Source organism: Pyrgilauda ruficollis, unplaced genomic scaffold (genome assembly GCF_017590135.1).
Source record: "Pyrgilauda ruficollis isolate IOZ18807 unplaced genomic scaffold, ASM1759013v1 scaffold49, whole genome shotgun sequence".
Taxonomy (NCBI): domain Eukaryota; kingdom Metazoa; phylum Chordata; class Aves; order Passeriformes; family Passeridae; genus Pyrgilauda; species Pyrgilauda ruficollis.
In genome coordinates this window covers 2,793,934-2,820,070 of record NW_024526488.1, presented here as the reverse complement: position 1 = coordinate 2,820,070, position 26,137 = coordinate 2,793,934, and the positions used below count along the sequence as shown (strand labels likewise).

The 26,137-nt window shown below is 36.7% G+C and overlaps 1 protein-coding gene across 1 annotated transcript in view; it reads right to left on the bottom strand.

Moving 5' to 3' along the window:
• The window catches only part of KCNT2 (potassium sodium-activated channel subfamily T member 2), a 116,053-nt gene that overhangs the window by 51,577 nt on the left and 38,339 nt on the right, over nucleotides 1–26,137 (bottom strand). Inside the window, exons 6-10 of the mRNA XM_041479624.1 lie at nucleotides 25,405–25,464; nucleotides 22,104–22,178; nucleotides 21,520–21,603; nucleotides 20,849–20,943; nucleotides 878–1,058 (exon numbers count right to left, since the gene is read on the bottom strand). Of these exons, the coding sequence (XP_041335558.1) occupies nucleotides 878–1,058; nucleotides 20,849–20,943; nucleotides 21,520–21,603; nucleotides 22,104–22,178; nucleotides 25,405–25,464 (495 nt within the window). The remainder of the gene's footprint in view (nucleotides 1–877; nucleotides 1,059–20,848; nucleotides 20,944–21,519; nucleotides 21,604–22,103; nucleotides 22,179–25,404; nucleotides 25,465–26,137) is intronic.

The following is a 26,137-nucleotide window of genomic DNA, read 5'->3' as shown; positions in this document are numbered from 1 at the left end:
GCTTTAGTTCTCTGCCAAAGAAGCAGAGACTGCAAACTATGGCTGTGTGAGAAACTTTGGAGCTTCATGGTCTAGCAGATCTACTGTAAGCTTTGATAAAAATGCAGAGTCTCCCCACATCCTCTTTTGCTGGCACAAGGGCTGGGTGCTCACCAGGTGTGGAACAGTGAACATCCTGGCAGGGTTTCCCATGTAACCTCAGGGTTGCTGTCATCCAGCCTCACCTAATGAGCTGGAAAATGCTTGGTACAAATTTAATAAAGCTGACTGAGTCCTTGAAATACTTGGATTTTCATAAATTGCTCTTTCCCTGTTGAAACTGTTAGAAGTCCTAAACTTAGGCAGGCATGAAAAATTCCTAACTGTGCTGCTGGCTCTGTGTGCATGTGTTCCATACACAGCTGTGAACCCAATTTGCTTGAGTTGCAGATTTAATGAGATTTTTTTCAAGTTAGCACTGAGCTGTAAGAGTAAGAGAGGAAGTGGAGAGAACCAAGATTAGAAACAGGGAGAGCCTGCAGAGGAAAAGCTGTACTCATAAAGAGAGTGCTGGCTACTGTTGTGGGGTTTTTTTGTAATTGCTCCATTAATAACAAACCTATATCTCAGGATAAAGGAACGACTCTGTGGTACATGACTGGCTGGTGCAGAAAACTTTTATCAGCACTTGAAAACTGTTATCAGTGCCCTGTTTTTTAGTATAAATCTAGAGTATAGGAGAACATACAGGAAAAAGGGAAAAAAACACAGTAGGAGAGATAGATGGTTCTTTTTTCTGACATTTTCTGTGCAATAATAATAGTAACAATAAATTATTTCAGTTATTGTTCCTTTGTTTCAAAAACAATTCTAAAGAGAAAAAAAAATCCACATTTACCTGTATGGGCAACACCACAAGAGCAACACAGATCATAATGACAACAAGCAGCTTTGAAGGCCATATCTTGGGTGTAACATCCCCAAAGCCCACAGTAGAAAATGTCACTATGCAGAAATAAAGGGAGTCAAAGAGAGTCAACCTGTTTCCTGCTCGTTCCAGATGCTGAATTCCACAAATACTACGTAGAAAAGAATGAATAAAGACATGAAAAATAAAAACTGTTCAAGCTTGATGATATATGTGCAGAGAACTATTTTCAGAATTCATAAATTGCTTAGTAAAGACATTTTTTCAAAGAAAAGTAAAAATTAGTATCAAACCAGAAGATAATGTTACAACTTTCAAGTGTTATTTGTAATAAAAGAAACACATTTTTGATTATTCTATTATGATAGGCACAACTGTTGCTAGGTTTTGCTTAGTGGCTGTTGTGAAGGAGCGCTGGTATATAGAACATCATGGATTGATGCAATTCCTTTCTAAACCAGAACAAAACAGATGGTATAGAGCTGCCACCATTCAACATTTTTTATAGATAAGTTTCAACTTTTTCAGGGAGGTTTGCTGCCGTGGCCAAGAAAAGTGCACATAGAGCTTTCTGTAAATCTGTCTCTCTTTATGTTGGTCTCTGGCCCTTTCTGTGGCAAAGTTACTGATGTGAACCAGTTAGGAGAGCACATGTTGCATACTGGGAGGTTTCTGTTGGTACAAATGGGTACTGACTGTCTGCAATAAAGTGAATGTGAGAACTGCAGACTGCTGAATTATCAGAGGAAAGAGCATCCAGGGTCAGCCTTCAGGTAGGAAGTGGGAGGTGGCAATTGGTGAGATTCTGCTCACTGGAAGTACAGAGTAGAAATACAGGGCTGGGCTGGGTCTGTAATAGCAGAGCAAGTGGAGGTCATCCCTTCCAGTCACACATTCCTGAGATGAAGTAAACAGCAGCCCAAGTTAACTGGGAATTACTTTTCTTGGAATCAGCATGATGCACTTTTGGTTTTGAGAAGCTGTAACAGAATCCCCCCACAGGTCATCCTGCTATTTCAAACATTGCAGATTTCAAAAATATTTCACTCTGTAAATATGTATCACGGCAAAGAGCTTCCCAAGCTTAAAATATGATCTTCACTGATACTGGAAGTGATAGTGGAATTACTTAGTTCAGTTCAGGCTTTTAAATTATATGCACCTATGTAAAAAAAACAAACCCAATGTGTGAAGCACCCTGAACAGCACTATTTCCCCTTGGAGCTAGCAGGATGATTTCTCCTCAGAGAATTCGATAATTATTAAATCATATCATATTCCTCAGTAATTATTCTAGAACATACTAAATATTATTTCTTCATGTATGGTATCCAGATGGTAAGAGTCCCTCATTAATATCTGCCATGGGAAGACCTTTGCATCACCAGGGAGACCCTGTGTTTATAACAGTGTTAGCAGTTGTTCTTCTTTTCTCTGTTCTGTTCTCCAAATATAATTTAGCTGTGGGCAGTGGCATTTCCAGAACATATGGATCAAATTCCCTGTTTCCTTTTCACAGTTCTAGCATTTGTAGTTTTCACACATCTCAAAATGTTCTAAAAAGGGTGGGCTTTTTTCCCTGTTGTTTGTCTAAGTTTCATACTTCAGTCAGAACTGGTATTTATATTCCTATCCAGTTCATCCCACATTTTTCACTGGAGTTGTAATCCAGATCTTCCATTATTTCACTATGTTCACAGTTTTGCTGGGTTTTTTTTTTTTTTTGGTTTTTTTTTAGTAAAAGGATAATTATATTTTTGTCCCTGAAAATACTAACAGAAGGACTGTAAGTAATTATGCTAATGAAGCTTTCTTTTGGTCTCAGACAAGGAATTTTCTCAGCTAAAGCTTTTTCTAGTTTTAATATGAAATAATGAAGCATATTGTAAAGGCACTGAAGCATGGAAAAAGGAGCTATTTTAATATCAATATGCACATAAGTTACAGGTAGTTTTAAAAGCAGAATGGAGATGGATTTTTAATTCTTTGTTTTTATTATTCCTATTCACCTGTGTGCATTTTCTTCTCTCTAGTTGCCTTTTGTGGCTATATCCCAGAAACACATGACCTTCACTTCAGGAATTAAGCTCATAAGGGCCAGGAAAGCAACAGTTACACTGAGCCAGGGATATGGTTCCCCTCTAACAGGACTATTACACTATTAATCTGCCCTCAGCACATTAAACATCTGCAGATGGGGTTGTATTGAACCACAGTGCATGAGCCTATCATTGGTAGAAATGTATTTTTTTCTGGTGCTCATACCTGTGAAATTGCTTGCTGTTTGTAAATGCAAAAGGGTCAGTTTTACTCCTTGTATCTGACAGGATGGATTAAAATATAAAAAATTGGTACTGTCAGGCTGGTTTTTTTTCTAATTTTCAAGGAATTAGAATTGTTTGTTTATTTCTTGGGGTTTTTTTTTTTTTCTAAAAACTTAACAGTTTGCAATATCTTGATGATTGGAAAATTCAGATCTTGAATTATTGTTGTTGTTGTTATTATTGAGATTTCCATAGCCAGCCCACCCAATCATATTTTAGCTGAATTGAAATAAGGTAATATACCATGAACCATTTCAGCCTTTTCTAAGTGAACAACAGAATTTCCATTGAATTTACTGCGATCAAGATTTCATTTGATCAGCTCTACCCCCTCACAGTTCTATGCATTCCTATTCCTTGAAGCCATCAAAATAATGTGTCTGATCCAAAATGTGGATTCAAAATGTTTTTCATTGAACTTAATGGGCATGAGCCAGAGCTTCCCACATTTAGTTAACAATATTAAAGTCAGCAAGACAAGGGAGCTGCTTCTTGGCTGAAGAAGAAATTCAGCTCTTTTAGCAACTTGTTGATCAAATTTATTTCTTTCCTCAAAATTATTTGCACCTCATTTGCAGTTCTACCAAACTGTACTTGAAGCCCTCACCCTGCGTACAAGGGAATGATAAATCCAAAATCAGGTTACCAAGTCTGGGTGTTTTGCTGCTCTGCTGTTTGTCTTTATTGGAGCCAGAGAGCACCAAACTGCAGAAAAAGCTGATTTTCAAAGAGACAGCTTTAAGGGAGTCTAATTAAAAATTAAAATATTACCTCTGTGACTACTCTCCCAAGAATATTACACTTTCAGCTCACCAACTATGCCTTTACAGAAATGTTACTCAGTATTGATAGCACATTCCCATCTGTCTGGGAATTACCTGATTTCACTGCAGAGAGAGTGCAGTGGAACATCAGTGGATGCCCAAGAAGCCAAGTTTACATGGATTAGTTATTCCATTCCCCACAACTCATTTACATCTTTTAATACATCCCAATTCCTAGATAAATAGTAGTATCAGCTTTCTTTTTCAGAAATGAAGTGTTAATCATCACATTCTGCATAAATTCTGTATGTAAAAATACACTTATTTCTTATGTTTCCTGACATAATGAAATGTGCAGTAATTCAGGCTTCATATTTTGCCTGGTTTGATGTTTTTGCTGATATTTTTACCTCCTTGTTTGCTTCCTCTTCCTCTTTCATCTCCTGAAGCTATGTAATTTATTTAGTCATCCTTGGATAAACAAAATTATTTCAAGCAGGAAAGGAATGTACAGTAAAGGCAATGCTAACACGTACTTGTTTTTGTGGAGAAAATAAACCACTGTAATAATCAGTACACAGAGAGTCCCTAGTTAAACATAAGTCCAATTCAGCACCTTCTATGCCAATTTTAGGACCCCTGTGAATTCAGGAAGGTTGTCTTTTCACAATGGATCTAAGGGAGGCACTCACAACAAAACAAAATTGCTTCAATGCAGAGGAGATTTAGTTTTTCTAAAAACCCCACAGAAAGCCAAACTAAGTGTCTGCTGAAGCAAAAGTAGTATCAGAAAATTTATTACAAACATCCAGAGGAGAGAAGTATCTTTCCAAACACTCTGCTAACCACTGCACTTGAAAAACAAAAAGTAAAGAGAATAACATGTTATCTCTGAAGATTATTAATCTCTGAAGGTAATGTTTGTTTTGGGTATTATTTGAACTTTCGGGAGTTCAGTCTTTGTTTTACTGGAAACTTTCTTTCTAGTTCCAGGAATCTTTGTTTGCTTGAGTATCTTATGTGCCAAAACTAACTCCTTTTTGTAAACAAGCTGTCTCTACATGCACTACAGAGATAAATACTGCAGAGTAAAATAATCCCTGAGACAGTTTTTTATCATGCTGCAGAAGCATGTCACAGAAATGGATGTAACAAGAACCATGTGGGTATTTTGCAAATACTGTACATTAACTATCCTTATTTATAACAATTATTTTGAGTCTATTTGATATCAATTTATATTTTCATTTGTCAGTGTTGACAAATTAAACTGATTTCTAGATTTTCACTTCTAGAGAAAATTATTGTTTACACATACAGCTTCTTGAGGTCTAAAATAATGCATCAGAGGCTGAGCCGAAAGTCAGAGCTGCATCTGTGTGCTGAGGATTAGGCAGCAATTGCCAGCACTTTCCTTTGGACCTGTACCTTTGGGCTCCACCTTGTGTAACTGCTTTGCCATGTCTGCAGCAGCTGGCTGAAGGGACTAGCTAATGAATGTGTTGAAATCAACATGGACTCCTTTTATCAGATTGAGTGTGATTCTGTGGCAAAGGCTCAGTGCTTCTGTACTACAGAATCTCCACCTAAACTAACTCACAAGAGTAGCAATCCTGCTTAAGCAAATGTCCTCAGTAGTATCTCACATCCAAAACTCTGAACAATTTCCTCATATCCTACCAGAGAATTGTGATGCTAGAAAAAATTAGAAATTAAACTCTCATTATTTGATTGTCCTATACTGCAAATTGTTTTTAATGTTATTTTAACAATTTATGAGCCTACTATCACAGATTTTTTTCTTTCTTCTTTATGAGAAAAATTGGAATGAACTATCAGTCAACAAAATTGTTGACAGACCACTAACTCTAGCAAATACTCATGGGTAAAGTACAAATACAGTGAAATACTGAAGAAAAGGATTATGTTGACTTTCCAGGAAATACAGACAAGCATTTGAGACATATTTTACCACAGTAGTGACTGTATCTGCTTAAGGAAACTTCCTCAATCTCTACACCAATATAAAATGTACCTATAGAACATTTCATTCTTCAGTCTCACTCTAGAAGATGTAATATCTCTTAAAAGTCTGATAAGTTTATAGAGGTCTTGCTTAAAATTGGCAAAAGGTGCTCACCATTTGCCAAAGTTGTTAATATTAAGCTGGTGCCAGTCTTAAATCCTTGAAAAGAAAATTGTGTTGGGACTAATGCTGTATTTGCAGAATGCCCTGCTTTTTACAGAGGAAAAGAGTTTTTCATACTAGAAATTGTCTCTGTGGGGTGTTCAGTCTTCTCTAGAACATCATGTAGAGCCAGATGCAGTTTTGTCCCATATTTTAAAATTAGACATTATGGAACAGCAATTCTCAGTGCGGAGATTTAGTGTTCATATGATCATTAGACATGCAATTTTCAAAAACTCCAGGTTGAATACTAATATAACTGGAGTGACATTAAAGTGCATTTCTTTTTCATTCCCTGTATCAGATGCATATGGAAATACTGTCTGTTGACTTCTGAGTGACAATACATGCAGAATGAGAAGGTCTTGGTAATCACCCTACCTGTGACCTAAAAACCTGATGCTTTCTGACAGAAACCCTGACTCTTGTGTAAATGAAGAGGCAAACAAAAAGAACAAGGGATATGCAGAAACTGCAGCAAGTAAAAGAGTGAAGCAACAACACAAAATACTCTGACCAATAATAAAATGCTAATCCGATCCAAAAGCCCTGAAGATGAGGTTTTAACTTGCTAAAAATCAAATACTTCCATTTTTTCCAAGCCTTGTGCCTCTTCTCAGGTCTTCTCTAAAATCAGTGGGTTTTTTCTTATTTATTTTCTAAAAGCAATTTTCCATAGACAATATTAAAATAGGGGAAAAAAACCAATAGTTTAAGTAGATGTACAATTTTCTTAAAGTTAATATGACACAACTTGGTACAATATATCATGTAAAATATATCAAATTTAGGCATTACAATGAGAAGTTGCTATTTTCACCTTTCATTCCACATAAAAGGTTTTAAAGCTGGAGGAATTACTGAGTTTCAGGACATAGAAAGTATTAATTGCATACAAGACAGTGAAAAAAATGAGGAGAACTGCTAACTGGAAGGATGAAGGTTGTCATGCTGCCTTTAAAGTAAATTCCCTTGCTGTTCTTAGTTGGCAACACCTAATCTAACAAATGCAGTAGATCAGCTGCAAGGTGTTCCCTGACAGGACAAAACAGACACTGGACATTGTAGTTTCTTAATATTAATGGACAAAAGTCATAACAATCTCAGACATTTTTGCAACTCTAATGTCACTTCATCTGACAGTTCAACATAAATCTTTCTGGTTTTCCAGATACGTTTTTTTTCAGAGACCAGCATTTATTTTCATACAGCACTGTCCCTTTTTGTTTTTTTTTTTTTTTTTTCAAAATCACAGTAGGGAAGGGGAAGACTTAGATTAATTCAGCAGGCTTTGAATCAAACTTTTCAGTTCTGTGGGATTTGGAACACAAGTTGAGGTAAGGGTGATGAATTTACTTTCATACACAACAATGCCACCATGTCAGAAATTAATTCAGACTTTCTCTTCAGATGGAAAGGTCATTTTTGTTTGTATTCCAATTTTATCTTTATCTCAAATGATGATGTTTGATGATATGATTATTACTTACCCATGGTGTCCTTTATAAGCATTTTCCTTCCCCAAAGATCAGAATATGCTGCTAATGGTTGCAAAAGCTCAACTTATAAAAATAAACTCTCCCCCTAGGAACTCATGTGACTTCCAGCAACTGCAGAACATCTTGTTAAGCAAAATAGGGTATTATGAAATGACCAAGTGTATATAAATATTTGTTGAATCTGAGTGAGAACCTTTCTACTCCTGCTGCTGCCTTTAGTGGGATAAGAAGTGGAGTTGCAATTAAGGAGCTCTGGTCATTGAGACTGCACAAGCAGGGTCCCTCTGCGGGCAGCCTTCAGCTCAGTGCGTTTCCACAGGCAGGTCTGTCCACACTTCAGCCTCTAAGCTCAAATGAGCACCTGTATTTGTGTGTGCTTTCAGTCTGCCCCAGAGCTTTGATGGTAAACAAAGTAAATTTTGGCAGCTCAGCTTCAGTGCGTCAACACTGTGGCACCCAAGAGCCTGCTGGAGCCTGAGGTTCTGGTCTGCTCACACAAGGAGTCAGGAACTACCCAGGAAACATGCACTCACTACTTAACCACCAGATACTCCTCACCTGCAGAGTGCTACAGAATCAGGTGACATTCTATACCTAGCCTTCCTTGGGAAGAAAAATTAAGTAATCTATTTATAATATTCAAAAATTATATGTGTTGTGCTGGAAAATTCAAATGCAAACCTCTAATTTAATACACCCGATATGTTATGCTTTAGAACATCATGTTTAATGTTTCTTGCAATAGTTTTGAAACACTCTTATGGTGTAACAGTTGTTATGCAAACCACCCACACTCCCTCAATCAAACTGAACTAACAATTGAAAGATTCATTATCTGAATATTTGTTAAATGTGCATAAGAAAAAGCTAACCCAGCATGTAGAATATTCTGTGAGCTACTGACAGAAACCTTTTGTTAATTTTCAACCTAACTCAAGTCATGGCATATTTTAATGACAAGTGGATTTAATTTTATTGTTAAGTCAAAATTCTCTCCTTATCAGATTTTGCATTTTCATTTGATTTTCAAGGATATTCATGGATCATTCTTACACTGACATCCATTTTTACATCTCCTTGACAGCCTTTCATCTGTCTGCACTTTGACTGAAACTTCTTTTTGCTGCTCTCATTGCGGCTATTGAAACAACTGCTTCAGAACAAGCCAAATTACCTTACTCCAGCTGCAGCACTTTATGGTTGCTAGCACCATAAACAAAAAAGAATTTATTAGAAAATAACAGGTAAGTAATATTCAGGAAGAATGGACTTTCTGGCAGTGCTTATCCTGCTGTGAAATTCAAACCAGTAACAAATACAGGCTGGAGTGGTCCAAAACTAACAAGTGACTCAAATCAAATGCCTCTTGTCTTATCCCCTTTAACCACAGCCATGAGGCATGCAGCCCTTTAGAAAGCTCACAAGTGGTATTTTCCTTTCCAACCTAAACTTCCAGAGACTTTTTGGGTAATGGGAAACTTGTCCTCCCTTCTGGAAACTGTAAATATAGAAAGAGTGTTTAAGATAAAAGGCTGTAGTCAGATCACATGAGGACAGTGGTGTACATTTCTTGCATTTCAAGATGCCCTGTGAAAACACTGACTCATCAATGGTCTTTGTTCTCATGGTAAGTGTTTCCCTTCAATATTTTGGCTGTTACATGCACAAATTTGGTATCATTTAAGCTTCTTTCATATGCCTAGGTGTTCTAAGTGTTGGTACCTCTGTCAGTGAGGTCACCTGTACAGGAAAGAACAAAGGCCACCAGTTACTGTCAGATCTGTAACCTCCCTGTGAAATAGAAATAGAAAATCTGGCCAATAATTACAGAGAGAGCTCTGCAGCTTGCCAGCAACATTTACTGGATCTGGGCTACAAAAGTAAACCCTCTGCATGTGTGTTTAGTTTGTCCTCAATGTAGCTGCTAGATTCCACGACAGTCTTAAGGCAAAGACAGTTCAAACAGGCAGTGAGCTAAATGGAAGCATTTGCTGCGCTGCTGCTTTGCAAGAGGAGTGTCTACACAGCTGCTTAGAGGGCAGACCCAAGAAAAGTGCACTGATATATCCAGTCTGTCCATTTAGAATACTGTCTGCAGATTCCTGATGAGCAGGAAGTTCACTGCAGAGTGCAAGATACACAGGAGTGTATGAATACTGCAATGTGACCTAAAATATAGTTTGGGGTTTTTTTAAATACTCATATGGTATGCTTTGGCTCTTGTATTTCATAACAAATTGCTATTAAAAAAACAGGAGCACACATGAAAATATGTGCCACTTAAGTAAATTTTCTTTGTTTATGTTCCTTCGGGAAAGGTATTTTTACTTCAGAGTCACCTCCTTGTTGACCTACAGTCTTAGCTAGAGACAACCCTTTGGACAGTGACCAAGGACACAACTGGCCTGTGAAAAAGATGTAATTAAGCACCAGACTTAATGCTTAGGTTTGCTAAAACACCAGAAAGGGGGGTAAGTGTTAAATAGAGGTTGTGTAATGGGGTGAAAATTACAGGAGGTAATATGTGAGGAGATAAAAGCAATATATTCTATCATTCATTACAGGGCAGACTCCTCTATGGTTTGAGTTCCTGCTTGGAAACCCAGCAATTCTTTTAGCCATAAGCCAGAGGGTTTGTACACCTTGAACTCTCTTGTGTATTGTTCAGTTTGATCAGCAAGCTCTGGGATTTCACTGTCATCATTTTCCTCCTGCTCCTCACTACTGTTAACACTGGTTTCAATTGAAATCTGGTGATTTCAATGAATGTTTTAGTTGACTGAAAAATCCTGAACTTACAACAAAGAGTTTTCTGAAAGTCAGAGAAATTTTCTTTGGGACACCTGTTGACAATGTGCTTGCTTGAAGAAAAATTTCCAAGTCTAATAACTTTGGCGAAATTCAAATGGATCTATACATATTACCCTTTTAAAAATCACTGAAATACAAAACCTCACAAGATTCTTGAAATGTGAGGTTTAACTGTTTAACAAACACAAGCATGTTTAGGGAAAAAAATAGTGTACATGATTAACACTCATCATCTAATACAAGGGCACAGGTGGTGTCATAACGACCAAAAAACAGGAGACACCTGAGTGAGAAGAGGAACTTCATCCAGCAGCCAGGAAAATGGGATTAATGATCACAACACCAGAGAGATGAAGGCAAGGAGGAAGAAGAAGGAAGATCACTGTGCCTACCAGGACTGACAGTATACTGTATAATCTCTGCTATGTTTTGTCTGGCATGTTTTCCCCTTGATTGCTTAGCCCATGGAGAATATTCAGTAAGATTATATTCTTACTACACACACACACACACACTACAACTCGTAAAATTAGACTTTCACTCTGAATATTCAAGAGGAAGCATTTCATATTTGCCTTAAAGTTGGCTGAATATTTTGTGCATTTTTTTTCTTTTATAGTTTTAGAATATTAGTGAAGTGAACAAAAAGAGATCAAGTGAAGGAGCACAGTTAAAAGATGACCCCCAGTCATTCTTTTTGCCACAGGGAGAGGTAAAACAGAAGTAAACGTCTTTACTGAGAGGGTGCTTGGGCACTGCAACAGGCTCCCCTAGGAAGTGGTCCTGGCACCAAGCCTGTCAGAGTTCAAGAACCACCTGGACAAAGGTTTTTGTCATACAATTTAGTTTTAGGTAAACCTGTAGGAGCAGGGAGTTATACTTGATGATGGGCTCCTTCCAACTTGAAATATTCAGTGATTTATCCAATTTTAGTAAATGCAAGTACATGCCCATATGTAGCTGTGCCCTCTCATCAGTAACTTTATTTTTAACTTCTTTGCGTAAGATATTTGCATTTACTTGTTTTTCCTCTGCTCATCTCTAATGAAAAGAAACTTGCAAAACATAGGACTGTATTTAAACCAAAAAGCAGATTAAGTGCTCATTCTCAGTAGTTGACTAAGGCTTGTCATGTATGAAAGCCAATGGTAATAATGACCTAAAATATAAAAAAAAGTAACTGAAATGGAATGCCACAAAGAGTTTAGTTCTGAACAAAGCCTGCAGTTCCAGCAGACTGTAATGTATTGGGTACCTTTAAACAGCCCTGTCTCTGGAGTGGTCCCGTACCCTTTCAGCAGGGGGAATGCCTTGCTTGCTCTGCAGGGTCATCCCAGTGTTCTGTGCCCAGAGAAACTGACAATCACGTTTCACACCTGTTGTTACATTTGCAGCCTACAAAGTCAACCCATGGCTCACTGATTATTTTTAGTTCCTTATCGCTGTGACTCAGGCACTTCCACTCTCATGTACACTTCTATATGGTAGAAATGCACAACTTCCAGAAATGTGAAAAAATACAGCTGTGTTTGTGCAAAGTATGGGGTCATATGTTCAGCTTTTGGGATATAGCTGAGTTCCTTTGTAAGCACAGTTAGCTATTTTACTGAGGTTGAGATAACACAACTCATTTACTACGTTTAACTTTTTTTTTTTTGTTTTAATTCCTAGTGGAAGTACAGAACTCACTAATCAGAGTGCTGTTTATTTGGATTATACCCTAAAGAGTCTATACCTACAAACTACTGTTTTATGTGTATTTATCACCCAAGTGTGACACTCTATGGCTGACTGTGCCATAGAGTGAAACTTCACTTTGAAAAACATCTGTCTAAACATTATAGTCATTTCTAATGGAACACCAACTATAAAAATAGATTTTTTAAAAATGCATTTTAGATGTGATTGTTTCCTTTTAAAAACCATTTTAAGTGTATTAAAATCCTTCTTTTTAGATGATCTAATATCACAGCCTGATCTCTGCCAAAGCCTTTGAGATGTGCTTTCAACATGCCAAAAAGTTATGCTTAATACAGACACAGAGTGAGTGAATAGTTCCTGGAGGCTGGTCTCGAGTTCTGTTTGTATGGCCAAAGGTACATCAAACAACTTTTTTAACTCTTCACTTTCTGAATTGAGATATAGGAACTTTGCTAAACTTCACATCCTTAAAATATAGTTGGAATGCGAAACAGACAACAAAAGTGAACAAAGCACTGAAGAGTTATGCTGGTCCCAAATCACCATAATGCCCACTGGAGAACCAGAATAACTGATGGCATCTGATAACACAGTCACATGTGTTAGCACAAACCACTACAAACACCAAATCTGTGTACAGTAAAATAAATAGCTTGTCAGCCTAATAAATCAGTCAATGAAAGATATATTTATTTTTTTAAGGCTGCATGCTAATGACAACTTCATTTTTGAGCCAGGAATTATGAGTGATGATGGTTTGATGCCAGCTACTGAATGGTGAAGTATTTACCATGAACATTCTCAACATAGTTACTCACCATTGTTACACTTGGCATTCTATTTGCTACTGTCTAAAATGATAGAATATTTTCAAAGACAGCATGTGAGTATCAGGTTTTTCTTTTTACTGCAATGAAAAAAATGAAGCTTATGAAATGTAATCCCTTCCTGTAAGGAAAGACATGGAAGACTGAGCGTTCTAACACTTATTTTATATATCAAATTGACCCTTTAAGGGGAACTTTACCTGTTTTTATTTAAGTCTTCCCAAAACCAAACCAAAACCTAAGGTTTATTTTGCCAGTATGATCACATAGTATTTCACATCCTGCCGACTCTGGTTACACTCCAGATCAACTTTCACTCCAGCATTTTATTTTCCAGAAGTTATTCTTGTCACCCTTGTTCTGAAAGTAACAAACATCTTTTGCATATGTAACATTTACATTTTCACACAAGGGATCTATTTACAAGCTTGTGTGTTTATAAACCAATGGAAAGCTTACTAGAAAACTTACATGCTAATAATCTGCATGCCTGCTCAGTTCACCTCCCTGGCTCCCTACGTGAAATTCTTTCATCTGACTGCATTTTTCCGGTGAATCTTTGTCAAGTGTTGATAATTTTGACGACATGCACATCTCAAACGCATATTGCACATATTAAAATACAGTAATTGTTTGGGCTTTTAAAATGGAATAACCATTCTATTTTTCTTTGTTATTCCTTATTTATCCTTGCTCTTTGGACAATCACTTCTAGATTTTCTCCAAACCCCATTTTGTGACACAGAAAGCATATTTTGCTAAATTTAATTTTTTAAATTTTACTGAGACATTACAGATTCCTCACAGTCACTCTATTTTGTGCTTTGCTCCTGCAAAGGAACAAGGACAGGAATGCATTTAGGCCAACTTTGAGGAATTTTACATGTTGCTTTACATGTGTTGGCAAGCCATAATTAGTTAATATTAGCAATAAGCTTGATTTTATTATCTCTCACAGAATTCAAAATACGATTGCTGGGGAAAGGACACCATGGAGATGCAGTCTTAGAACTGTATTTCTAACAGTCCAAATGTTATATGACTCAAAATCATTTGCTTTTTTTTCCTCCATTTGTAATGGTAATTGGTCTCTGCTGCCAGAACAAGCTCAGCTTGTCATGGTATCTGGTAATATTATTACTCTATTGCAAGATGTCATGATAATAAAAGCTGAAATTCTCCCAATTGCATATTCAGAGTCCATAATTTTTTCCAAAATACTGTGATTCCCTAATATTCTCAATGCATCTTTAATGAAATGTAGTCAAGATTATTGATGTAAATATTAGCAGCAGTTTTTATTTGAGAGAGATTTTTACATCCCATGGAAGTTATTGGGGAAAATATTGGGAAAGAACCTGAGTGACATTTTATCTCCTTCTTGGGCAGGGGCTTGGTTTTGAATATATGATTTGCACTCTCCTTAAATATGCATATTCTGATTACTGAAGTATCAATACTTCACATGGCATTAAAAAATTATTAGAAGAGAAAGATAAAAATGCTTCAGAGGATAGAGACTGGAACTTTCAGAAAGGTAAAAAAGTACTTCAATGTCTGACTCCCACCAAGGGTAAAGGCCTTGCAAGAGAGGCTGAAAATTCCTCCCAGTGTCAATTTAAAATATTGATTTATAGAATATACTGTACAAAGAATAGACTGTGAAATTGCAATTACATTAATTGTCAAAGGACGATTTACCTAACCTATAATGTGGAGGTACACACCATATTGTACTGAAATACTGAGATATTGTGTGCTACAACAGAGAACAAAAAATGTGGATAAGTTAATTTTGCCTTTCAAATTTATACAAATTTAACTCTGCCCATCTTTATCTACATTCAGTTTGGAACTACTGGTTTTCAGATTAACAAATGACCTGCAACCTGGTCAAATTAGCAACGTTTGTAGCTTGAAAAGATCACAAGAACATGAAGCTGACTCATTTTCCAGGGTAAAAGAAAAGAAATATTTCGATCACACTGTTTAATTACTTAATTTAATATTTCTATATATATTCCAAATAGGAGAATTTGCTTATAAATAATGTTGTTGATACTCCATTTTAGAGAGGCTTTGTGAAGGCAGCTCTCTCAGCTATCATTTAGTCTGATTATTTTTTATTTTAAGCAAACAAGATGACTACAAATGTATCTGTCACACTAAGAAGATAATTGAGATTGAACCTTCTAACCTTTATGACTTTTTTTCCACAGATCACAGTAAATAGACTATTTAAATTGTTATTAATTTTGCTGGTGTCTGTGTCTAGTTTTAAATATTCCATTACATCAGTGGCACAGAGAATTCCCTGCATGAGCCATGGGAAAGATGCTGACCTAATTATTTTAGAAATAACTATGTAGAAACATCTAAAAAGATTAACAAAGGAAATATTATGTCACTACCAAACTAATAACTAAAATAGCATGAAAATCACTGTATAATTATCTAGGTTTCCATAGAAACTGTCTTTGATGGGTAGCCAAAAAGACTTCTGATTGAGCTTCAATACTTCTGCTCTCCCTGTAATACATGATTTCTGATCTGCCTTTCACAAACAACCAACCAGCATACATCCTTATCCTACAATCTTTAGCAACACTCCTCAAAAGCACTAATCACCCACATGCTTTTTCAGATCTGAACTCTTGAACTTAAATATGCAAAAATATTTTTCAAGTGTATTATTACAAATACAGAGCTACCAAAAAAGAAAATTGTATATGGTAATATTTCTGTTTTGTCACAATACAATAGTTGCATAAAAATATGAAAAGGCACTAATCAAAGAAACAATTGTGGGTTTTATTTCATTCTTTCACGGCAATTTTTCATTACATTTGCTCACCTTTTGAAAAGCCTTGGCCATTTAAGTACTAATCATAGGCATGTAAGCAAATGGATCCCAGTGCTAGCAAAAGGTGAAAGAAGTGTGGCTATCCCATAAATTCCAAAAGAAGAGTTTTATGTGAATTTGTTTCATTTAAATAATCAAAATTGGCAACTATTTTTGGCAACACTGTTTTTGCATGTGTCTCATACAGCAGATTTCAGCAAAGCCACCTTAGAAATTCCTGTACCTCAAAGAGATAAACTCTGTATTCAATATGTGTTTCTCCTACCAAAGCTCAAGAGAATGCTGGCCTTGAGTTCATGCACACAGTTTTTCCCAGAAGGAAATATTTCACATAAACTCTAGTTGATTTTGTAGATTATTTGCTCACAAATAACAAGTGGGTATTTTAGGAAATGCTTTGCTGTTGACCTCCCAGGAGCTGCACAGCCTTTTTATCATCCCCTCACTTAAGGAAGTGTTAAAGCAGTGTCTGAACTCGACCTCAATTTTCATTGCACACATGCACAAAGAAGGCACCCATCCACGCTGCCCTGGTTCCAGGAACTGAGCAGCAGGACAGGGGGAGGGTGGACTTGCTCCAATGGATGTGGAAGGTACTGCATGTGCCACTGCCCTACTTCTAGATCTGCTTGCAGATGTTTGGAGAGCACTGTACAGGAATACTTCAAAACAGAAAACAGAGATCCTGTGTTTGAAACATGCAGGTTCCTGAAGATCTGCTTTGTTTCAGAGAAAGAAAAGTACCATTGCTTTTACTTCAGCGCTTTGTGGGATTCTTGTAATAGCTGAATAATGAATTTTGTATTACTTACAGTTACTTAGAACTTTCAATTAATGTTTTATAATATTCTGGGATTTAAATTCTGAAACTCTTGTTTATTCTGTTAGCTCTGAAACTTCACATGTTTAATACTTTAGAATAATTGGATTCTGAAAGGCAGAAGCACAGTCTTATCTTGAGCTGTCCTGATATGCAGAAAATCTCTGTCAATCAAACTGAGACTGGTCCTGAACACTGCGACTGATGTACAACAACACATAACATCACAGAAAGAACTACAGACCCAAAAATCCACATTTTATTTTACATTACATAATGCACCAACACTTTTCATCCTACTAAGGCTGGGCATCTTTCTTGGATAACTGCCATTAGGCTCCAATCACAATCAACACAGAAAGGTAAAGTCAAGACCTCCATGGGATGATTTAGCTCCCTTTAGATCATCTTCTGAGGTGTTTATATCTACTTATTGATAATAAAGGGAACTGGAGCACTGAAATTCCTTTTCCTCTCTAAAAACTTCTGTGATTAATCCTTTCTTGGTTGAGTGTTTTTTTTCCTCTGGACACATTTGGAATTTGGACACATTGTTCCAAATCATAAGGTCTTGACTTGTCTTGTTTGGACTAGATCATTGTTGGGATTTGTCTTCATCCTTTCAAGCAACTTATTCCTACTGTTCCTCTGGATGAGAACTGTGAGTGGGTAATTGCCATTGAGGCTACAGTAGTGGCATTCTACAGGTATTCTGTGAATTATTGTGTGAAAACATCCTATTTTCTGACGCTGAAAGCACTGAAGTGTAAAAAAATGTTAAGACTGACCTCAGTGAGCTTTCCATGAAAGCATAAGCAAAGTTGGTGCAGGTTTGAGTATGAAAAAATAACTGTCCATCTCAAAGAATTTGTAGCCACCTCCTTCACAAGCTAATCACTCTACACTGGTGATATATGACTAACACTGCTTTAAAATTTAAAATAACTTTTAATAGATGATTCACTGTGTCACAGAAAGATGCCTGAAATACTCATTCACTGTTATTTGTCTTCTTGTACAGTTTACAGAAATAATTAGTATTCTATTTGACAAACAAGTGCAAACATCCATTAGCTTAATGACACAACACATATTATGACTAGGTTTGTAACTCTCGCTAGAACTCTCAATAGGAGCTGCTGAACAGTCTGTCATATTGGTGCACACATGTTTTAGTAGATGTAAAATTGCTCTGGTTACAAGGCCACTGAGATGTTTAAAGAAAGAAAAATCACTGGACAGCCTAATCTATCTTTGAAGTAAGAGAAAAAAAACCTAGTATGTAATCTATAAATTACAGATATGTGAAAATGGTCTTATAGATTTACTGACCTGCAAATGAGTTCCACCCCCACATCCATTAACAATTATCACCAAAGACCAAAGAGTGGAGTAGAGCACAAATTTTGTTGTGATTACTGTTTGTTCTGTAATAACATTGAAAATTGTCAGCTCCATACAAAAACACAGAAGAAGCCTTTTTCTACTATACTCTGAGTGCAAAGGACAGCCTGAACAATGGTATCTAAAATCTGTGAGATTAGCCAATCAGTTGTAACCTCAGATAACTTATTTTTTTACTTTTCATTGGAAAGCTTCCACCTGAGTTGTAAGACATAAGCTGGCATGTGCCTATCTGTGTAACCACCACTTATAAAATTCTGATGTGGATATGTAAATGATGGCTTTACAAATGATGCACGAGGTGAAATTCATTTTCTGTGGGTTTCCTGCTAGTTAGGGTAAAGTTATTTTGAAAATTCTTATTATATGCAGACAGGAACAAAGCCAATGAGGAATCTTTCTGGGCTTCATACCATCTTATAAAATCGTGTAATTCCCATAAAAAGCTTCATTCCATCCCTGTGTCTGCCAAAAAAAGGTGGCTTTGAACAGAAAACCCTGTGTTTTAAAGCTATATTGGCTTCACAAGTGCTGATGTTGCTCTTGCAGCAGATGGCACAAGCCTGGCAAGCAGGAGCTAAGGGGGCTGTGGGGTTTCAGTTGAATCCACCCAGGGCCTGAGAATCAGCAGGGAGGCTCAATGAGGGCAGATAACAGTGGTGCCAAAAGCACACCATGAGCATGTCCCTCACCCTCTGAGGGGAAAGTGCTCTGCAACTGAAGGCACTGTACTCAAGCTACTAATCCAGGCTTAGTAATTTTGCTTTACTGAAGCCTTGGCACAACATGGAGCAGGGCAGCATTTCTAAATGGAACCAAAGAATGCTTATGAGAACAGACTGGTGATGACTGAGAAGTTTTGTGTGTTGTGCCAGGGCTGGCTCCCAAACTTGTTTGGGGGTACTGACCTGGGCACTGCCTGCCTTTGCAGAAAACATGAAAGATCAGTCTGGTGAAAGGCATTCCTAAGTGGACAGATTCCAGCTGTGGACTTGGATCCTCCTTCAGCAGGAAGGAACTCATATAAGCTCTAAATGATTTCCATAAAATTAAAAACGCTCTCAAATTCACAACAGATGTAACATAAACAAAGACACTAAGTTAATTGATTGGGACTGTTTATAGAGGTTTTTGGGGGCTATTTTAAATATATAATCAGTAGTATAAAGAAAGAATGTGTAAAAATGCCATTATGTGTGTTCACATAGACAAGAGTAACAATCACTTGAACATAACTCCCGTCTTAGAGAAGCTGCAGATGTTTGAACTACTATTCTCAGTCAAAAAGTTCTTTGTTTCCTTTGTTACTGCATTACTGGGTGTCTTCATCTCATCTAGCTTATTTTCAAGTCTAGCAGGGTCAGTCCTAGGTCAGTAAATAATGAACTATAATGAAGTAGTATCTGCAGCTGTTGAGCCCAGCTATAATTACAGGTGAGCTTGCCATTTACTGCATGTTTTACTGTCAGTTACCACAATGCCTGCTGGTGAGCAGGATAAATAACTTGTGCAGCATTTCAATAAAATATTGGAGTAGGTAGGTAAAAAAGGTGAAGGAATACTCAATAGCACCTTGTATTGTAAAAAACTAAAAAACAAAATTAAAATTGTCCACGTCCTTATACATATAAAATTACATATTGTTCAACAGGAGATTAAATATCACAAAAATTCATTACTGGAACAAGCAGCATTTGTTAATAAGCAGGTGTGTGGCCCTAAGACAAAGGGTAAAATTGGACCATTCATTTAGCCTGGCTAGAGCAAACTTCTCCTCTAAAAAGCCATGTGCTATGTTACATTTAATACCAAAAGGATTAGGCAGCACATAACAGTGACTATCAGAAAAGCAAGCTAGAGAAATAAAATAAGAGAAAATCTAATTACTGTCTCCAAAATGACACACCAAACTTTATCAATGTGCTGACCTAAAGGCATCTTGTCTGGCAAAACAAATACAGGTGATTTAGCCTTTCCACACAGAACCATCTTGTCTCTTCACTGTCCTCCAGTACACCAGCTTGTATCACACTGTACACAGCCCTGTATTCCCCCTGAGTATGATGCTCAATTCTCAGGCACCACTGATGAGCAAGTTCTGTATGTCAAGCAAGCTACAGAGCTACTGTATAGCCAGACTAATCATGTGGTCTCCTTCATCTGCCTCCAGCCCAGGCTAATGCCATATTACTCTGGCACAATGTAAACATGGGGCAATTGAGTGGTGTTTCCTGTGGATGTAAATTCAAGTTTTTCAGGTCTTGCAGCATTCTTCAGAGTAATACATTTTGGTTGTTTGAACCTACTATCCAGTACCATCAGTACTCTAGATTAATACATTCTGCACTGTCTGTAATCTCAGTCAAAGTATTAAGGCTGAGATATTGCACATTCTTCTCTGTCCCAGCAGACAGAGGAAGGTGACCTTGGTGTGGGTCAATATAGTTCTGTTAGTACTCTTCACATGTGAGTGACTTCTCTGCTGAGATTGGTACATATGTAAAGCTCCCCCTGCTTCATCCTGTGTTTTGGTATCATCTGTATTTCCTTCCTTAGAGTGAGAAGGATTCCTTTTCCTATGCATGCACATTCTGTTTCCAAACGCAGCGCATCCACACCCCAGCAGTACAGGTGCTAGTTAACATTTTCACTGAAGTGTTCACCCTTCCTATTTCACGGCATGGTTTCCACCAGGCAAGCCAACATGTATTATAAAAACAGAGGGGATTTGGCCACTTACCAAGTGAAGATGAGACATAATAAGGTAGATATTAAAATGAGGACTTGATTAAACATTGCGGACTGTGTGCGTTGGATGGCTCGGTGAAGATCATTCTGTAGTAATGGAAAATAGGTGTTATTTTTGGGTTTGAACCAGTAAGTCAGGATCTGATTCTGTAGAGGAATTATGCAGTACCCTGATAGCAATGCAGTCACCCAAATGCACTTATGAGTTTGCTGATAATACAGAAGGTGCACAAGGGCCAGCTGTGATTTTGTGATTATTTAAGTAGTTCTTTTTCATCCCAGCACAATTCCGATCCTATTGCAAGCTGCCTTGAGGTCTGCTCATGTCTAGCTTACAAATTACAGGCTGCAAGGCCCAATTATGGCCAAACAGTTGAGTTCCCTGCAATTGTGTATGAATGGCAGAGTAGCAAAAGAACCATCCACTGCCATTTCCTTTATTGGCACAGTAACAATTTATACTAATTGAGATTTCAGTTCACATCTTACTTTTTTCTAATTTTGATGCAGAAAGCAGTTTAGTAATGCTTGACCATTTGGATAATCTAAATACAGATCTGGTTAGCTTCCTATTAGGGTTAGACTGTACTGCCAAAATCCCACTAAAGACAATATACAAAAACACCCACAACTCTAGAATATTTATTTCCTTTGCATACTTACAATCATATTTTCTAAAGCATGCTTTGCCAGCCAGCAATTTAAAAATACAGGAATAAACAGGTTCCTTAGGACTGGCCAGAAAATCTGCAAGAAGAATTAACAAATTCATTAGAAGCTTTTCTGATGAGGAATAGAGCTTTACTATTCAAGCAGCATTGAAACACTTGGGGAAAATACTTACTATTAATGTGTTTCTAGCGTGAGATTTGGCTTTAAATAACATTTTTGTCTTCCTTTGTGATTAACCACATGCAAGATAATTAGATGAAATAGGAACACAGTCAGTTTTCACTGCAGACATGAGTGATTCTTACATTTCTACAACCATCTGGTTTATTTTATTGATTGTGCTGTAGTTGGAGTTAGACAGTTTTGGTTTTGATTGTGCCCATGGAAGAGGAAGTGGAAAGTTATGTACGACTTCACTCCAGCAGCAAACTACCTTCTTATTGTTGGCAAATTTCTGTTCCCATAGGCACAAACTCATCATTCACATTAGAACAAAATTTATTTTAAAGAAGTAAAGAGTATTTGTGCAGCTATAAAAGTGCAATGTGCAAATGTATTAATTCAAATATATTTACCGTGATGATGAAAGGAACAGCATTAATTATTTCCAGGAGAAAGGGTATTCTCAGAATTTGCTCCCAGATATTTCCCTTCAAAGCAAAGGAAAAAAAAACCCACAATGTCACAGTCAGCTTACAAACAAATTTCTGAGGAGAAATACACGTGATGTCCCAGTGAAACAGAGAGAGTCTCTCCCACACCTGAAATTCAGGAATATCATTCATTTCACATTTAAACACATGTGACAAACGTGAATATGGAATATAGACTACTCTGGATCCTTTTTCCTACACTCTATCATAATGTACTTCCCAAGTAAAAGATATATACTTTTAAATCTCCTTCCTTTCATCTTTTGCATTTATCATTTATCTTTACTTTGTATTTTTTCTTTCCCAACTGTTTTGGAGAGGGAAGTAAGGAAAAAATCGAGTGTTTAACATTTGAATTAGGACTACAATACCAAGTTCTCTGTTTCTGCCACCAACACTTCAGAACGCTTTAGGGCTTTTTGGAATGTGATCTTGCTTCCATGAAATGAGAGGTCTTCCCATATATTTCAGGGAAGTGGCATTGATCTTTTAATTTGCTTACTGCTAGCAACGGGAAGGGCATAATTCTACTTTTTTTCCAAATCTGTGCAGTGGCTGTGACTGATTAAATGTTGAGATGAAAATCCACATATTAGAAAAGGAAGGTAGTTGAACTTCAGTGACTTACAGCTTTACTAATGCTGTGTAGCAGAACTCCATCATAGGTAATGCAATAATAGTGCAGCACATACCATGGCAGTATTACAAGAATTTGCAGTAGAGCATTATAGTTTCAGTTGCAATGACATGTTTATCTTCCCTGAAAAAATAATCACCTGATACAGCCACTGAAAATTAAATACAACCTCCATGTCATATATAATCCTTTCTCCATTTTTAACTCTCCACATCTGGAAGCCACTATACCTCAGGGACAGGGATTATTGTCTTCCATGTAATTGCAATTGGTTGGAGTCAGACATACAAGTGAAATCATGAGGCTGTAAACTGAGAGGGTTTTGTATGAAGAGTAAAATCAAAATCCAATCTGATTTTTCAAACTGAACCATTTTGTGATTTCACAAATTTCCTCATTTTTAACGTTAGGAGTTTCCTCCTCTGCATTACAGAGAAGAAATGTCACATAATTTACTTGTGCAGGCAAAGTGCCAGTATGGATGGGCTCCAGGTAATTAGGGATGTGTGCAGCTGTAGGACTCTGGCTTCCACATGGAAATGCATAAATGCATCATGAGTTCTTCAAAACTATCTTTTTCAGTGACAATGTATGGTGCTGCTCAAAGCCCTGAGAGTACCTGAGCACCAGGCATATGCAGGATTGCCAGATGTCTGTGGTAACTTTTGATAATGGAGGTTTTTGACGCAGACATCTTTCAGAATTCTGGCCAAGGACAAACCCTCCCGTAATATTTTAGGCTGGGAGAATGCAGACTGTAAACCTTCCACTCCTGGATCCAAGTGATCAGCATCACAACTCAGTGCTACATCCTTTGCATTCCTCTTCATTTAAAAGCTACAAAAAATGCAAATTCACTGTATCACAGTAACATGATATGCTAGTCTGCAGTCAGTACTCTGCATGTTGAATCATTTCTCATATGTCATGGACCAGGTATCAGAAAGGTCAGTCTCTGAGAGTATCCTCTCAAATGACTGCTTTATTCATTTTACAGGTTATTTGTGAAATCCTAGTAATGTGCACTCCAATACAAACACAAGCATCTTTTTCTTGTTTTCTCACTTGATAATTCTCTCACTTGTAGAAGTTAGTTACCTAAATTGTGAAAGCTTTGAAAATGTTTCCATAAAATAACTAATCTGCCACATATTTACATGAACCAAGGCACCTTTGGTCACCTTGGCTGTGCAGAAAAGCCTTACAGTGGGTGAAATAACACCATTCTTAGCTTCAAGAGAATGGTGTAAAACTATGAGAACAGAACAAGAGGAAAGGAGGTGTTTGCATCAAATGGATTGATGTGATTGACAAATTTTGTTGCTCCTCTGATTAATCCTTTCCTTCTTAAGGGGAGTGAAATCACAAAATTGCCTCAACTTCTGTGACAGGTGTATGCAGCAAATCAGGTTAGTGGAACTTTCCATCCATCACACACTGATGAGTAACTTCTCATGGAAGCTGATTTGCCAAGAATTCATATTTTGTACCCATTGAAACTGACACAAATCACAAGCAGAATGGATGATGATAAAATGCTGCCCAATAAACTCAGGAACAGCACAAACTGTGATTGCCCTTTACTGTTTTGCCACCAGGATATAAATTTTGGACTATGTCTGCCCATAATTGATTTGCACTTGTAACCCCCAACCCTCAAATAATACATGCTTCAAGGATTAAGAAGAATAGTTTTTAGACAGCAGACAGCTGCAAGCCTCTTAGCATTATTGGGCACTAAGGAAAACATTTATGCCATAATCACTCAGTAAGCACACTGAAATACAAGTCTCTAAATTCAGCAGTGGCTCTGATAGCTACTGAGTGTCAGTAATACAAAATATAATACGAAAAAAATATTATCCCCCAAGATATTTTCAGCTTTAGAAACAAAATATTTTCTTATTTTCGTTGGTAAATGACTTCAAATATTTTCAGTATTTTTCCCCTAAAGATACTAAAAATATACAGAGATAGAGCAGAACAAAATGGAATGAAGAAAACTGAATAATTATATTAGAAAAAATTAACTTTTAAAGGAGAATGCAAAAACAAAAATACATTGTATTCACATCAAATGACTTCAAGACATTTTGAAAAGCTATTCCAATAGTATCACAGAGATGGATAACACAAGTATGTTTTTTTGTTTTTTTTTTTCTTTTAAGTACTGTCTTCATTTTTCTGGGCACAATTTTAGAGGGCTAAACCTTGAATTATATGTATTGAGTAGCTACAGCTTTAAAATCAATGACAATTGTGTCTGTCAAGTACATTATAGACAGACAAAACTGCACAACTTAAAATCAGTGTCAAAAAGTCAAAGTCACTTTTGGGAATGTGTTTTCAAATTACAATGGAAGATAATGAGCATTTAATTGCTGACTTCCACTCTAGATATTAGAGTTTGCTCACAAATTTGGGAAACAGGGCTGCCTGTGTGACAATATGCTATCCTGGAAAAGTGTGTTTTGCTCAACTCCCTACTTGTACACCAGCATGGGCACAGGTATATAAACTTTATATTGAAATATTCAACTCATTATTTTTTAATTAATTTGTCTAAAAGTAACAAAGAGTACTTACCTTGTAGCTTAGATAACTTAGCAACAGAGTTTCAAAGAGACTTATTACAGCCACAGACACCTTAAGTGAAGTGAAAAAATATGTGCATTAATACCAGCTTCTAGAGAACAGATATTAAAATTACAATGAAAATAAAAGATTACATAAAACAGCTCTTCTATGAATCCTCTCTGAAACTCTCCCAGCCAAGAGCATTTTGCTTGAAGCTTAGATATTGTTATTTTTCTGAGTTTCATTTATTCCTAAACAGTACCAAAATCTTCCCACATGACAGAGAGAGAAAGAAGCTGTAAATAAGCAACCTCAGTCAGCTCTTTACTTTCTTGTGAAGATGTTATGAATGTGTGGAAGAGCAAATGTTTCTCTTACTGTGTATAATGCAGAAAGCATAAAAAAAATGATAAATATGAATAATTATTGATTTTAAGATTTAAATGCAGCTGAGCTTGATTTACCAGCCTCCAATTAGATTATATAGTTAGTGCATGTATTAAATAGTTTAAAATATTTAAATAGTCAAATATCAAAATAGTGAAAGAAAATATTTAAGTCTTTATAGATATTAGGAATTTACTGACGTTCTTTGCACAGAAAGTATTTGTATTTTAATGTGTATCAGGGATATTCCATCAAGATGGATTCTATCAGGATTTTAAATTTTAAATTAATGCTCCCTACAGCTGAAAACTCTGAAGGGTGCACAGTGTCTTTATCTAGAATTTAAAATAAAGAT